Raw genomic sequence first — 15,965 nt, 5'->3', positions numbered from 1 at the left:
AGGACCACCTCCAGGGTCCCTCGACCACTGCTTTTCTCCCCGTTTCCTCTTATAAATGTCTGCAGAGTGCCCTCCCCATCCTCCTCCCTACATCACTGGATCATCAGGAAGGGCTCCCCATCATCAGTGTTAAATCTCCCTCATTTTACTTCCTTTAGCATAGAGTGATTTTCATTGTGACCTAGTCTACTCTGGCTCCACGCTGGAATCACCCCAGGGAGCTTTAAAAAAAAAAAAGAAAAAATAGGGCACCTGGGTGGCTTAGTCGGTTGGGTGTCCGACTTTGGCTCAGGTCATGATCTCACAGGCCGTGGGTTCAAGCCCCCCGTCAGGCTCTGTGCTGACAGCTCCAGAGCCTGGAGCCTGCTTCAGATTCTGTGTCTCCCTCTATCTCTGCCCCTCCCCCGCTCAAGCTCTAGCTCTGTCTCTGTCTCTGTCTCTCTCAAAAATAAATAAACATTAAATAAATAAATAAATAAATAAATAGAAAGAAAAAACATTGATTCCTGAACTCACCCCAGACAAACTGAGTTGGGGTGAACCTCTGGGGCAGGGCTCACACATGGGTATTTATTTATTCAGTGTTTCTCCAAACCATTGTAATGTGCAAGCAAGGTCCAGAACCACTAGCATAACTAAGTTTCCTCCCCTTCGAAAATCACTTTAGTTGTGGAACAATTTTTTCAGATGAAATCTTGTGAATATAAAACAGATCAAAGTAGATGTGCTCTTGCTGAATGGACTGGGGCAAATATTATAAGAAGGCTGCCTGATTTCTTCTTGGCTGGCCTTGATTTCATCCCTGCCTGGGGCCCAGGGGCCTGGACCAGCCCTGAAGCATTATGGGAGTTGAACTGGATGGACACTGGATGACCAACCACGGCCATCTGAGCATCACTGGGGAGGGGGAGGTGAGCTCAAGCTGGTCAGAGGGAGGATCCTTGGGCCCTCAGCTGGACCTTACCCATCTCCCTCCCATCTGCCCCCAGGTGCTGCAAAATCCTCAACGGGGCAGGGGAGCCCCGGGTCTTCCGGCCCCGCGACCGGGATGAGATGGTGAAGAAGGTGATCGAGCCCATGGCCTGTGATGGGCTCCGCACCATCTGTGTGGCCTACCGCGACTTCCCCAGCAGCCCGGAGCCTGACTGGGACAATGAGAATGACATCCTCAATGACCTAACCTGTATCTGTGTGGTGGGCATCGAGGACCCCGTGCGGCCCGAGGTAGGCACCCTACCAGCAGGCTTGGAGAGGCTGGGAATCCAGCCTGCTGCCAACCTGACATAAGTTGCCTCACCTCTCAGAGCCTCGGTTTCCCTATAGCGTCCACAGGTTTTTTCTGCACATACTCCTAAACGTTCGGACTCATGAGACCAGTGTAGGCCACGTTTGGCATTGGTCTGCTCAGGACCTGTGGCAGCACCCACAGCCGACTGCTGGGGATAGTCCCGGAGCCAACAACCCAAGCACCCAGAAACCTTCCCTTGCCCCCAAAGGACAAGCATGGGGGCTGCCCTGCCTTAGAAGCCTCTTGCCCCACAGGAGCCAGGACCTCCTATAACACATCCATAGGCCTAGATTCCAGGCTCCCTGTAAAGAAGACCCCCAGAAACAACCGGTATCCAGGAAAACCCACGTGTGGTGTCACACCATCATTTAGAGTTCTGTCCATCCAGATCCTGCTTACTGATCAGCTTTCCCCAGTAGGCTCGCACAGTGACACAGCTGACAGTCTCCCTTTATCAGGTTTCCAGGGGAACAGAGCTACAAAGTTAACCAAAGGTCAGGTGCTCAGGCAGAAGAGAAGAGGGATGACAGCACCCCTCCCTATAAGGACGAAGGAAGGTGATGTGATAAGTGCACCTAATGGAGTGCTCAACTCACATAGGTCTTCAGCCTCCTTTAGCCGCCTCTGCATCTGGCGGGAAGACAGAACTCAGTGCTGGGGATTTGCAGGGTTGGGGGCGGATGGACACGTGTGGTCAGTCAGACTGCCCAGGCTAGAGAGGCCGTGGGAGGAAGTGTGGGCTGCCACAGATCTCCAGAACGTTCCTGTGGGCAAGCGGAGTGAATCTGCTCACCCTGCGGGGCCCCAGAGGGCAGAGCTCAGCACATGGGACAAGTCACAGGAGAGGCTGGCCTCCACATCCTCGAAAGACTAACACAGCCGCTGGGGCTCAGGCTGGTTCCCAGGCTGGCCCAACTAGGCCCACCCAGATTGGCCTTGGCTGCGGAATTTGGTGACAGTGCCTCTCAGGGCCACCTTCCTCCAGTAAAGGCAACTTCACTCTCCCCCACTTGCCCTGACACCATTCTGTGGGGGCCTCTCGCTGTTCTCTGCTCCTCTTGGAGCCTCCATTTCCCTTTCTTTCAAGTGAAAGGGGGTAGACAGGGTGTTTTCCAAAGTCCCGGCCCCAGTATTCTAAGATTCCGTGTTCCGAAAACCAAGTGAAACTAGGATGTCGCGGATGTGGACTTTCACGCTTAGGCAGCAGGGAGAGGCGTCGTCAAGAGTATGAGCTCAGGCATCGGACAGGCCTGGGATCCTGAGTCCCGGCCTTACTGGCTGTGTGACCTTGGGCCAGCTATGTAACCTCTCTGAGCCTCTGTTTCTTCATCCGTAGACTGGGGATAATAACAGTGTTCTCCACACATACACACCCCAGGGTACTATGAGGTATCATCATGCACATAGAAGCAACAGGCAGAGCCTGGCATGAGGTACGTGGCCCATCATTGTGGGTCTCCTTCTTTTATGCCTCTCCCCAGTAGATGCATAAGTCTGGATCCAGTGACATGTAACAGCCCCTAACACAGAGGTCGGCCTATGGAAGGTACTTGAGAAGTGTGGAGTGAATGAATGAGAACAAATGGGACTCGAACACCAATCTTCCAATACTGTGCCTGGTACATATCTCTCTCTCTCTCTCTCTCTCTCTCTCTCTCTCTCTCCCTCACACACACACACACACACACATACACACACACACACACCACAGGCCTCCTCACTCCCACCCAGAGCCTAAAGCAGCAAAGGCGATTTGTGCCCCAGGTGCTTGGCACTGGAGCCCATGTGTGTTTTCCTGCAGACTGTGTCTGTCCCTGAACAGACAGGCCATTTATCAGCCTCCCCATGGGACACCCGCTCATTACCAGCTGCTAATGGGTTCAGGCTTCCCATGACATGTTATCTCCTTACAGGCAACAGAGACTAGTCTCTACATAGCAAGTAAGGCCAGCCTATGGTTCCCCTGTCCTTCCCATCCCCAGAGCTCCCCGTTCCTCACCCTGCAGCTGGGGTGGAAAGAAGTATCAGACACATAACTGTTTTGGTCATAACCCACAAAAAATAAGAAATGTATTTTATATCATGACTCAGTAAACACATACACCTGACCAAAATAAGAATCTCACAAAGTAACGTGATACGCTTATAAGTATTTTCTATTCTCTTCTATTTCTTTCTTTTTTTAACACTAGTCGTCACCCACAAAACTGATTTCACAATCCACTAAAACGGCATGAGTTTAGGTTTGAGCTGCTGCTGACCTAGTCCAAATGCCTCTGCACACCCCCACTGAGCAGGTGAAAACACTAAGGCCAAGCAGGGACACTGATGTTCCCAAAGACCTGCTGTAAAAGGCTGAGCAAATCCATATTAGAATGGGTTTTCTGCCTTCCTGCCTCAGGCCCTTCCCCAGGATGCCACAGAAATGAAAGGGCAAGTGGTTCTCAATCAGGAGGGTGGAGAGAGGTGGAACAGGGCCTAAGAGGGGCTAAGCTGGGTCCCTGGCATTTTCCATTGACAGCGTGATCATCCAGAGAAGCTGGCTTCAGTCACAGACTCTGGGAAGGGGCAGCTGTCCCACCCGGCAGCACTGTCATCCTGGAGGCCCCTACACTGGAGAAAAGGGACCTGGATCCGAGCCCCAAGTCTGTCAATAATAAGCCTTTCCCCTGCCCCTGTGCCTCAGTCTCCTCATCTGTAGAATAGGAGGTTGGCCCAGGGAGGTCCCTGCCAAGTTCCAACATTCTGAGCCAGCTGACTAGAAGCTTACCCTGACACCTTTGTCTGCTTCTGTCAAGTTGGTGCATCCTTGTTGGTGACCTCCTCTCTCCCCTGGACTCTCCCCCAGGATGTAGATTTAGATGTGGTAAGCTGTGTTGGAGAGCAGTGACTTACTAGGGTGACACAGCAGAATCAAGGGATACGGGTACTGATCCTGCTCCTGCCACTTCCTCACGGAAGACCCACAGGTGCATCGCTTCCCTGGGCCTCAGTTTCCCCATCTGAACAGTGAGAGAGTAGGACATTCCCAAGTGAGAGACACATAGCAGGGTTGCTGGTGGCACTGCTTAAAAGTATAAAAGCTCTGACCTGTTGACTCAGCATCTCCCAGTGGGGGTGGGGATGGCTTTTGATCTATTTGGTTTTTAGGCTGGGTGATTGATACACACAGAGCCAAATTCAAACGGTTCCATAGCACAGAAGGGGTGAAGCAGCCTCCCATGCCACCCCCCAGTCCCCTGGTCTCTGCCTCACAGTTTCTTGGGTGACCTTCGCAGAGTGTCTATGCCCACAGTTTTTGGCAAGCTCTCCCAGGCCACCGTGAGGCTGGCCGGAGCGGAAGCCTCAGGCTGGACCACCTCTAGGGTGGTACAAACATTTAGCAGATTTATTGGGCAGCTGCCCCTGGAGCACAAACCCTGCCTCCCTCAGTTTTCCCATCTGTCAAGGGGACAAATCACGTTGCCTTCCTCCCTCAAGAAGCGAGAACAGATCGAAACAGACTTGCCCGTCACCCCCCAGACAACACATAGGATGCTCTCTCGGGTACACTTTCCGAGGCTGATCGAAGCCGCTGCAGATAAAGCCATCAGAAGAGCAGCAGTCTGGGATTTGCCGGGTTATCCGGGGGTGTTTGGAGCCCTTGAAGTCACAGACAACGGGTGTCACCAGAAACAACAGATGTTTAAAAGCCTTTATTTAATGAAAACAGGAAGCGCCCATTTCCTGGCTGTTTTTCCTCAGTGAGAAAAATCTTGGATAATTTTAGCAAAGGAAGGGATTTTTTTTTTTTTTGAAATTTTACAGCTACTTTATCTATGTGGAAAGTCTATTTCAACCAGATTGGTGCCCTTGTGGCTTGAGTCTTCATCATCTCTGGATCCTCAGTGGCCAGAACAGTTAGATGTTCAGTAGCTATTTGCCAAACAGATGAACGAATAAATACAAGGAAATGTTGGTGCAGTTTAAGGAAGCACCCCATTGGGTTGGAGGAACCCAGAGTGGCTTCATGAGGAGAAGGCAACTCACCTGAAAGAGAAGAGACTTTTGACACACAGATTAAGGGAGAGAGGGTGTTCCAGGCAGAGGGAACAGCGTGGACAAACGCAGAGAGGTGTCCAGGAAGGGATGCTAAGTGTTTGGAGTCTAGTGAATATCCCGCTTTGGATTTATGAGAGAAGAGGCTAGGAAGGGAGCCTGGAGCGACATTGTGAAGGGTCTCATGTCCCCATCCAAATCCGTTCACCAGGTCAGGCTTTGAGGGACTTAAGCAGAGAGACTGTTCGTGATGACCCACATTTACGAAGCACCTACCCTGTGCCATGCCCCTCGGTCAGCAATCCCTGCCCCCCAGAGCCCACAGCCTAATGAAATGCCTGGTAAAAAGGCAAGAGTAGTAGACCCAAAGCACATGAGAGCCTCAAGCCAGACCGAAGCACAACACAGACGTCCAGGTACACGGGCCGCCGCCCAGAAAGGAGATGGAGTACCTCAAGGAGGTCGGGGATGCCCTGGGGTGTTTCTGGAATCCCCCCACATTCTAGGCAGGTCACAGACCTCTAAGACACCTGGCCCAGAAATCATGGTGAAGCGTCCACACTATCCCACTGCCCCAAACAAATGGCCGCCCCTCCAAGTCCCCGACACCAGCTGTGCCCCACCCCCACCGCATCTACATCCACACCCTCTGCACCCCTCCCCCTCTCCCAGAGCAGGAAGAACAAGCAAGGAAGACCAAGGTCAGGCGTGTTGCCAGGCTCCCCACCGCCACCACCAGCATGGCTGGCTCCATGCTTGGTACTGTTTACCCCTGTCATGGCATCGTCCAGGCTCGCTGAGGGGTGTAGACTATCATCCCCATTTTACAGATGAGGATGCCAACGCTCAGGGGGAACCCCAGGGCAAAGCCCAGCCCAGCCTTTTGGTCCCTGAGCCCTCTCTCCAAGAGGGAGAGAAGCCTCCACCATACAGAGGAAAGCGCGGGGGCCATAAAAATTAGCTGCCTCCTTTTTCTCCCTGAGCCAGCTTGTTTTGGGGAGCCCCAGAGGGTGAGGATTCCTAGCAGGCAGATTGCAGCTCCCGAGACAGCCTAAAAAGTATTAGTCTTTCTAAAACAACACAGTGCCAGTCACCTTATCACTCGTTCAGAACTTACCGCGGTTCCCAGGCCTGAAGGAGCAAGCCCCTGATTCCAGCACCTTCTGACCTCGAGCCTTTCTCCAGCTTCATGGCTACCGGCTCCTGCCGCACAGCCTCAGCCCCTCCAGATCACCTGCCACACCTTCCTCCAGCACCCTTCCCACCTTCTGTGCCAGTGCCTCTCATGGGACAGAACCCTGTGGCCTGGGCCACAATGAAGTGGTCACCTGTGTAGCCCCAGCCAGGGCACAGTGCCAGGCACCAGAGCCTCAGTTAGTATTAGCTGAACAGAAGCAACTCGAACGTCCCCTCCTCCGGGAAGCTTTCTTGGATTTCTCCTCTGCATCTACTTCCTTCTGAAGTACTGGCACCCTTCTCCTTTGCTCCCAGAGCCCATTGTACGGAGATCTTTACCAAAGACCCTGCCTCCTACAAGGGTACAGCTCTGACCCAGAGCACCTGCTTTCTCATCTGAAAAAAAGAACAATTCTGTGAAAGGATATGATAGACTTGTTCCACTGTGGAGCGGGTCAGCCTGGTAGGGAGTGAGCACCCTGTCACCAGAGATCTACAAGCAGAAGCTGGCTGGCCATCTGTTGGGATGCCTAGCAGGAGAGCTAGGCAACGAGGAGAGAGTCAGAGTCATGACCTGAAGTCCCTCCCAACTCTAAGACTTCAAGCGTCTTTAAACCAAACAAAACCTAAACTATTCCTTTGAGGGCAGGAGCCAGATCAGGTGGATGTCCTCGAAAGAGCAGTGGCTCTTTCCGTTCCTCTGAACAGGAGACAGCAGGGGGCTGCAGCCCGGGTTACAGCCATTTTGAGGACATCGATCAATTATGTAAGCGGGATGTTGGACACTCCACGTCCCCACTCCCTCTGGCTCTGTAAAAAGAGGTCACAGTCGCCTATGTGAGCAGCAGCTATGGCACGAGGCAGAGGCCTTGCTCATGTGCCCCCCGCCCAGCCCCAAGTGGGCTCTTCCTCAGGCCCTGGAAATGCAGCCAGAAGAGACCCGTGGTCAGCTTACCCTACTCCAGCCTTTGTGACAGGGAGATCACTACCTCTCACCACAGACCTGGTCTCTTATACGATTCTGGTAGCTGGAGGGTGCATTCTCCTGACCTTGGCCGGGACCCTGCCTCTTCACGATGTTCGTTCCCTGCTCTACCACAAGATGGCCATGCTCAGGAGTCTTGATTTTCTCTATAAGCAGCTGGGAGGGACACCCCAGGCTGAACTCTAGGCAGGTCATTGGAGGTCAGGTAGGGGAGCGACAGAAGACGGACGAGGCCAGAGGCAGGGAGACTGGGGAGGGGCTGGGCAGTGGCCCCCACTTGGAATGGTGGCGCTCTGTGCTGAGGGAATAGCAGATGCTGTGGACGGGGGTGGACAGAGGCTAGATATTCTCAAGATCAATCCTTGTTTTTAAAGTTCCTGAGGGCGGGAAGGGGACCAACAGTCAGGAGCTGTCCACAGTCAGGTTTTGAACCAATGTTCTGACTCTTTGTATTAGTTGCCATGATGCACAGACTGGGTGGCTCAGACAACAGAACTGGATTCTCTCACGGTTCTGGAGGCTGGAAGTCCAAGATCAAGTGTTGGCAGGGTTGATCTCTTCTGAGAGCCATGAGGGAGAATCTGCTTCATGCCTCCCCCAGCCCCAGCTTGTGGGGGTTTGCTGGCAATCTTTACTGGTCCTTGGCAGCAACACCCCAATCTCTGCCTTTCTCTTTATATGACATTCTCTGCATGTGTGTCTGGGTCCAAATTTCCCCTCTTCATAAAAACTCCAGTCACACTGACTGAGGGCCACCCTACCAGCCTCAACTTAATTACCTCTATAAACACCCTATCTCCAAGTAAGGCCATATTCACAGGCACTGGGGGTTAAGACTTTAACATATCTTTTTTTTCTTAATTTTTATTTATTTTTGAGAGAGAGAGGGAGAGAGAGAGAGAGAGAGGAGGGGGGAGGGGCAGAGAGAGAGAGGGAGACACAGAATCCGAAGCAGGCTCCAGGCTCTGAGCTGTTAGCACAGAGCCTGACACGGGGCTCAAACCCATGAGCTGTGAGATCATGACCTGAGCCGAAGTGGGACACTTAACTGACTGAGCCACCCAGGTGCCCCAAGACTTTAACATATCTTTTTGGAGCAGCCACAGTACAGCCCAAATAATCACCAGACCCTCTCAGCAGCAACTTTGCAGAGTGGGGATGGGAGTGACCTCCCAGACACTATGGGTACGAGATGAGGGGGAGACAGACTCCCTGAATCCAAGCCTGAGATTCTAAAGTGCTTTGGTCTTTTGTTACAACCGGACTTTCTGCCCTTGACGTGTCCTCTTCCACTCAGAGACTTTGTGCAGCAAATAGCAAATATTACCTTATTATTTTATCATTTGTCACTGCCCATGGGTAAGAATCACTTGTTCAGTTGATCTGTGTTGTGTGTAAAGGGCTGTGGCAGCTCCAGGCTGGTTTCTGCATCCTAATTGCTGGGCAGATAAATCCACAGCTCTGTATAGGGGCAGGGACTGGGGGGATGGGGAGGGGGGGAGGGTGCTGCCACCTGCTGATTGGCTGGGTCTACTCTGGCCTGATTGGCCCAGACATCAGTCTATCATTGCAGTCAGGGCAGGAGGCAGTCCTTACTCTCTCTGGGGAATGTCCTGTTTTACATGAAGCATAATCATTTGTATGTATCCTAAGCCAGTGTCACATTCTGTAAATAAAATGCTCCCAAGTGCAGTATCCCCCCAACCCTCCCCCCCAAAAAAATCTAAAAATACACAAACATACTTGTCACTGAATTTGCAGGAACTGTGCATGTGGATAAAGCTGTGCATGTGGATAAAGCACATTCTCATGCAATAGTAGAGTATTCTACTCCCGCCTGGGGCCAGATCTGAGAGGGTGTTATTGGGGTCTTTCTCAAATTCCTTGCCCAAGTCAGGATAGCCAGTGGTTTCATCTCAGGACGGACTATCATAGTGATAGGTGGTAGCTGCCTGAGGCTCTACTGAGAATTCTGAGACCACATCAGGGTTTAATCACAAGATTCTGTGATCGATTAACAATGCCTGCCATGGGCACAGGAAAGGAGGAGATGGCCTATATTCCATGCATGCTATCGGTATCTCATGGTCATCCAGGCTCCTTACGATAGGGCTGCCTGTGAGCAGGGCTCACTCTGGAATCCACGGGGCAGTGAGGGCCTGCCCCAGATGGTGCTCACTCCCATGGCTCCTGCCCTCCTGCCAGGTCCCAGAAGCCATCCGCAAGTGCCAGAGAGCGGGCATCACAGTCCGCATGGTCACCGGTGACAATATCAACACGGCCCGGGCCATTGCCATCAAGTGTGGCATCATCCATCCTGGGGAGGACTTTCTGTGCCTGGAGGGCAAGGAGTTTAACCGGAGGATCCGCAACGAGAAGGGGGAGGTACGTGCCCAGCACAAAGAGTCCGCAGAGGGATGAGCTAGGATGGGAGACTGGGAGGCATGGGGGCTGCGTGACTGTGCAGAAGCCAGCCAGCGTGCCACTAAGAGCCCAGTGACTTTGGGTGAGTCCCCTCCCTTGTCTAGGCCTCAGCTTCTCTCTCAGACCCCCCATCCCTCTCCAGATTGAACAAGAGCGAATTGATAAGATCTGGCCAAAGCTACGGGTGCTGGCTCGCTCCTCCCCCACGGACAAGCATACCCTCGTCAAAGGTAAGACTTGGGGGAGGCAGTTCTGAGGACAGAACCCCCTCTTCTCCTGGTGCCTGCAGCTTCTTTCCAGGACAGAGGGGCTTTTGCATGGGGCTCCCCACACCCGGCAAAACCCTTGTCTCTCCCCACTGCAGCCCTGGGAGGCCCTCTAAGGGCCACAGTGAGATGGGGAGGTTGTGAATCTTCTCTCTGGGTGCCACTCTTCTAGGAAGCAATGAGATTGGGCATGTGTAGGTCCAAACCTCTTGGCCTGAGGGCCAAGGGGGGCCCAGAGATGTGTTGTATTTGGCTGGTACAGTGTCTTTGTTTATGTTGAATTTGGATGGCTTTATACAAACTCTCCTCTCACTTTTTTTTTTAAAAGAGCCCTTTTTTTGAGGGGGGGGAGCACAAGTGAGCAAGGGACAGAGAGAGGGAGGGAGAGAGAGAAAGAGAGAGAGAGAAGCAAGGCTTACCCAAAGTGGGGCTTGTGGGTTTGTTTGTTTTTTTTTTTTTTTTTTACTGTAAGTGGGGCTCATTCTCACCCAATGCAGGGCTCGAAATCACGAACCATGAGATCATGACCTGAACTGAAGTCAGATGTTTAACTGTCTGAGCTACCCAGGCACCCTCCCCTCACATTTGAAGCAGTCCTCACCACTCCTTGTCATGTGACGTTCAGCCCACTTCACTTATTTGTGTTCTCAGTCTGGCCCCAGAGTTGTGAGTTTGAGACCCTTGGTCTGCCTGCTCTCTGAGGACCCCAACCAACAACTGTAACCAGGACCCCAGGGGTGGTTTATCCCGGGAATAGCAACCTGATAAATGAGGCCAAAAGCTAACATCTTTCTCCTTCCTTGTCTCCTTCTGGATACAGGGCATACGATTTGCTGAGCTCATGCAGGTGGCCAGGTTCTGGGCACTTTTACAGTCATGCCTTCCTGGCTTCCCGTCCTGGCTCTGCCACTGACCTGTTCTATAGCCTTGGGCAAGTCCCTCCTCTTCTGGGACTCAATTTTCCCATCTTTAAAATGGCCATAGGAGGGCAGATTTCTGGCTGAGGTCATCCCTAGGGCATCTCAGATTCTCCTCCCAAAATACTACCCAAGGACATTAATGGAGGCAGATGTGGCCCAGGGACAGAAACATAGAACCTCAGAACCACAGATAACAGAGCAGGAAGCCCCCCACCCCATCCCCATTTATTTTTCAATCACTCCTTCATTTACTTATTCATTCTCTTGATAAATGTTTATTGAGGATCTACTAAGTGCCAGGTCCTGCTCTTGGCAGACACGGTCCTTCCCTTTTGGAATTCACGGTCCAGATTCCATCCAGCAGACATTAAATAGCTTTCCTCCCACAGACCTGGAGGCTGCATTGGTGGAAGAGAAGGGTGGGACCGTCTGTTGGCCTCTCACTCAGGCTGGGGATGGGTGTCCCCTAACAGGCCGTCAAAGGTGGGTTGAGACTCCAGGAGAAAGGGCCTGTGTTTCAGGCAGGGAAGAGGACTGCACTGTGAAAGCCCAGAAGATTTCCAGACACTTTGAAGGAGTGGAAAGAAGCTGACCTGACCAGGCAGGGACCTCAAGAGAGAGAGAGGAGCCAGTGAAGGGGGTGCCGGTGTCAGATTGCATAGGGCCTTGAACGCCAGGCTGCTGACCTGAGCTGTTAGCCCAGGGTTGGGAGCCTTTGGGAGGGCCTTGAGGGGAAAGCATTGTTTTAGAAAGTTCACTCCCCGCTTGTGGGGAGAATAGCCTGGAAGCAGAGGGACCACCGAAGCTGTCCATCTGTGAGAGGTGATGCCAGGACCAGGGTGGTGACAGCACAGGTGGAGCTGGAAGGCAACGGGTCAGAGACCTGCTTGGGTGGCAGAAGGATATGGGCCCAGCAGCTGTTCAGATGTAGTAGGGGTCTGACAGAGGGGAGGAGTCCCATATTCCCTCCGTCTGTACCTGTCTGAGAGCCGGCAATGTGTCAGCATGGCCCCTGGGTTTTGGATGGGCAGCTGGATGTGAGGAGTCACAAGGGACACGTTTGAGAGTAGAGTGTCATGTGCAGTTTAGGGCTAGCTGAGCTGGAGGCTCTGTGACATCCAAGTGGGGCATCCAGAAGACAGCTGGCCATCCATGCAGTCAGGACTCAGGAGAAAGATTAAGGCACAGGTGGAGCGTGCCAAGTGGGGAGAGCCAACTGAACCCAGGAATCTCCCATGTGAGCGATGGGCAGAGGCCGAGAGACCGAGAAGAGGCCGCCAGAGCGGTAGGAGGACAGCCAGGAGCGGTGGGGTCTAGGAAGACAAGGAAGGGAGCCTGCTGAGGAGGAAGGTGCAGTCCATGGCATGAATGGCACTGAGAGGTCCAGACAGACAGAACAGGGGTGTGGCCACAGGAGATGGCCACAGGAAGGCCCTTTGTGACCACACACGGTGGGGACATGTTAGTGGGGTGGTGGGGCCATGCCAGCGCTAGAGGTGGAGGAATGGGGTGTGAGAGGAGGTGTCCTCCCAGCTCCCCCTCTATTGGGACCAGTGGGAGGGCTGGGGCAAAGCTGGTACCAGCCTGAGGGGCCACAGAGGAAAACTTGGCCCCCTTCCTGCTCTAGAGGAGCACGTAGGCAGGCTGAGGGAACCAACGGGAACAAAGTCCTCAAATGCCCAGTAGACAGAGACTGGAGGCCGAGTCTTGGGGGGCGACTCAGGGACAGCCACCAGCTGGGGGGAGCAGCCCAGGATGACTCCCGGAGCACGTGGCCTTGGAGCTGGGCCTTGAAGAGGGTGGAACTTGGATATTTGCAAAGAGCTGGGGGAGTGTTGGGAGGCTACGAAGTCTCCCAAGTCAAGAATCCATTCCCTCATTCCATAGGCTGCTGCTGTTTGCCAGGCACAGGACAGGGGAGACACGTATGGGAGCTACAGTGATCTGATTAGGGCAGGCGAGGGTCCTCAGGGAGTCACAAAGGTTTCCCAGGGGAAGTGGCATCTGAGCTGAGACCACATGTGGGTGACAGCACAGCTGCCGAGGGAACAGCCCATGTAGACAGGGGCAAGGAAGCCAGCTTTGCAGACCGAAAGCCATTCCTATGGCTGGAGCACAGATTGGGGCAGTCTGAGGCGAGAGAAGAGGAGATTGGAGAAGGGGGCGAGGCCTGACCACAGGGAACTTCAAATTTTCAGAGGGAGCTAAGAACATGGATGTCACCCCGAGGCCAGGGTGGGCAGTGAGAGAATGACTCTCAGTTGGAGGGAGGGGACAGGTCTGTCCCAGGGCTTAGAGAGAGCCCCTGGCACTGCTGTGCAGATTGGAGGGGCAGCCTGGGGTTAGGGAGAGGGTAGGGGGATGCTGGTGGCAGAGGGAACGGGACAGAGAGAAGTGGGATAGTTCACCTGGGATCTCGGAGCACAATCTGCAAGCCTTGGCCATGGATGTGAGGTGCGGGATGAGAGAGAGACATGTCAAGAGTAACATTCAAATTTCTGTCCTGTCCGTGGACATGTCCTCTCAAACTCCACGTGGGCCCCATGATGACATCTTTCACCCACTCTTCTCCACTGGCCCCAGCTCAGTGATGGAGCCACGTGTCACCTATTTATTCTCTTTCTGAATATTTTATATTTTATTGAGGGTGAATGTCTGGAGAGAGGTCAAGGCCAGAATGGTGGGTCAGGGGTCGTCGGCAAATGGCCCAGCCCAGGCCTCCTCAGTAAGTGACTGGACGGCCCAGGGAGAAGGTGGTGGGACCCCAGCCTCTGGAGAACAGAGGAGCTCCTGGAACACAGACAGACGAGGAGATGTTCTGGCTGGAGTGGCCACCGAGCCAAGGGATGCAGAGAGTGCAGAGTGTGCTGGAAAGGCAGTGAGGGCCCAGACCGCAGAGGGCCACAAGCCCGCAGGGGGCTAAGGTGCCCGACATTCCCTGCAGGTGCTGGCAGCTGTGGGCAAGCCTGGAGCTGGGAAGAGCCAGGATGGGGGGCGGGGAGGGGCATGGCTGGAGCCAAAGAGGAAGCTGTGCCCAGCCCAGGGTCCTCCCAACAATCAGACTGGTCCTGGCTGCCTTGGCCCCGTGGAGCGTCTATCCCAGGGCCCTAAGCACACTCCTGCCCCACCCCACAGGTATCATCGACAGCACACACACCGAGCAGCGGCAGGTGGTGGCCGTGACAGGGGATGGCACCAACGACGGGCCTGCACTCAAGAAGGCTGACGTGGGCTTTGCCATGGTAGGGGCAGCTCACAGCGGGCCCAGGGTGGTGCCTGGTAGGAGCTCATAGGCATGGGGTGTGGGCAGCATGGCCTCCAGCTGACTGTGCGGGACCCCCAGTTCACACTCAGCTCACCCACCATGCACCTCATGTGCCCAGTGCTCTCAAGGCTGTCTGGCCCCCCGCCACGGTCTTCCTGGAAGGGTAGAGGGGGGCTCCCTACAATGGGTGTGGTGGGGGGAGGCGTTGGTGGGGGGGGATGGGCCAGGGAGAAGTTTCCTGAAGGCAGAGAGCTGGCCTCAGGGGGCTGGGTCTGTGAGAAGTACAGGCACACACACCCCACGTGGTCCCGGCCATGCAGTTGGGAGTATGCATGTGAGGGATGTTGTAGGACTGAGGATGTGTAGGGGATGAGGACGGTGCTGCTTGAACTGCTCACCATCCCCCCAGCTGCCCCACCCAGGCTCCTGTCCCTGTCCCCACAGGGCATCGCAGGCACGGATGTGGCCAAGGAGGCCTCGGACATCATCCTGACGGATGACAACTTCAGCAGCATCGTCAAGGCAGTGATGTGGGGCCGCAACGTCTATGATAGCATCTCCAAATTCCTGCAGTTCCAACTAACAGTCAACGTAGTGGCTGTGATTGTGGCCTTCACAGGCGCCTGCATCACGCAGGTGGGTCCTCCAGGGGGGCGGGCAGGGCGGGGCATGCCAAAGCCTGGGGGAGCCCCTGCCAAGGGCCAGGAGCTGCATCGCAGACCTCAGGTGCAGGCACCAGCCCGAGGAAATGAGGCTCAGCAAGGTCGGGGGCTGGCCCAAGGTCATCTGGCAAATGAGAGATGTCAAGCCTCACCCCCATGATGGCCCAAGCCAGGCACAGGCCCGGTCCTTGCTCCAGGAGGCAGTAGAGGTCATCCTTGAAGGAAGACAGAGCCCCCAAAGGGCCAGAGGGAGGCAGGGTGGGGCAGGACCCAAGGGGTATCCGACAACCGGCTGGGGACAAGGAACCGGCAGGGTCCTGGGGGCCTCAGTTCTGGCAGGAGTGTGACAGGAGAGGCCTGTTTGCCTGGGGCCCTGAGGACAGGTTGGGGCTCTTGGTCATGGAGAGGCAGCTGTCCATCAGGATCACTATCTGGGTCAGGGGCATCCCCATCCCCTGAGCTTTGGGGAAGCCAGCCAGCAGGCCTGCCTGTCTACAGCCTCACTGTTTCCTCCCCCAGCCCCATGAGGTGGGAACTGTGATGATGCCCATTTTACAGAGGCAGAAACTGAGGCTCAGAGGATGGACCAGTCAGGAACCTTCCATTGTTCCCGCAGCCTCCTTCCTTCCCCTAGGGACTGACCAGCCTGGCCTGGGGGAGGAGAGGGCTGGTATCTGAAGGCCTTCTGGCAATCACATGGGCAGACAAGCCCACAGACAGGAGCCCCCAAAGGTCCGGAAGGTAGCACTGCCGTGAAGAGCTTGTGGCTTCAGGAATGCTGCTCCCCTCTGTTGCATTCTGAGCCCCTGGGGCTGCATGTGGCAGCACCCAGTACCCTATCCTGAGAATGTGAGCTGGGAGGTGGCTGGTGGGTCCCTTCTGCCCAAAGGGCCCTCTCCTGCTCTGTGGGCGAGAGACTCCCTCTAGTGGTGGCTTAGGGA

General features: G+C 54.5%; 1 protein-coding gene across 15 annotated transcripts in view; it reads left to right on the top strand.

Annotated features, from left to right (window-relative positions):
* The window catches only part of ATP2B2 (ATPase plasma membrane Ca2+ transporting 2), a 388,293-nt gene that overhangs the window by 352,782 nt on the left and 19,546 nt on the right, over nt 1-15,965 (top strand). For all 15 annotated transcript variants that reach the window (XM_043588121.1, XM_043588117.1, XM_043588115.1 and 12 more), the window contains 5 exons: nt 990-1,224; nt 9,693-9,872; nt 10,054-10,141; nt 14,233-14,339; nt 14,807-14,998. In XM_043588121.1, coding sequence (XP_043444056.1) covers nt 990-1,224; nt 9,693-9,872; nt 10,054-10,141; nt 14,233-14,339; nt 14,807-14,998 — 802 coding nt within the window. The remainder of the gene's footprint in view (nt 1-989; nt 1,225-9,692; nt 9,873-10,053; nt 10,142-14,232; nt 14,340-14,806; nt 14,999-15,965) is intronic.

Source organism: Prionailurus bengalensis, chromosome A2 (genome assembly GCF_016509475.1).
Source record: "Prionailurus bengalensis isolate Pbe53 chromosome A2, Fcat_Pben_1.1_paternal_pri, whole genome shotgun sequence".
NCBI classification, from domain to species: domain Eukaryota; kingdom Metazoa; phylum Chordata; class Mammalia; order Carnivora; family Felidae; genus Prionailurus; species Prionailurus bengalensis.
Note: the sequence above shows the minus strand (reverse complement) of the source record. Positions and strands in the feature narration are given on the sequence as shown.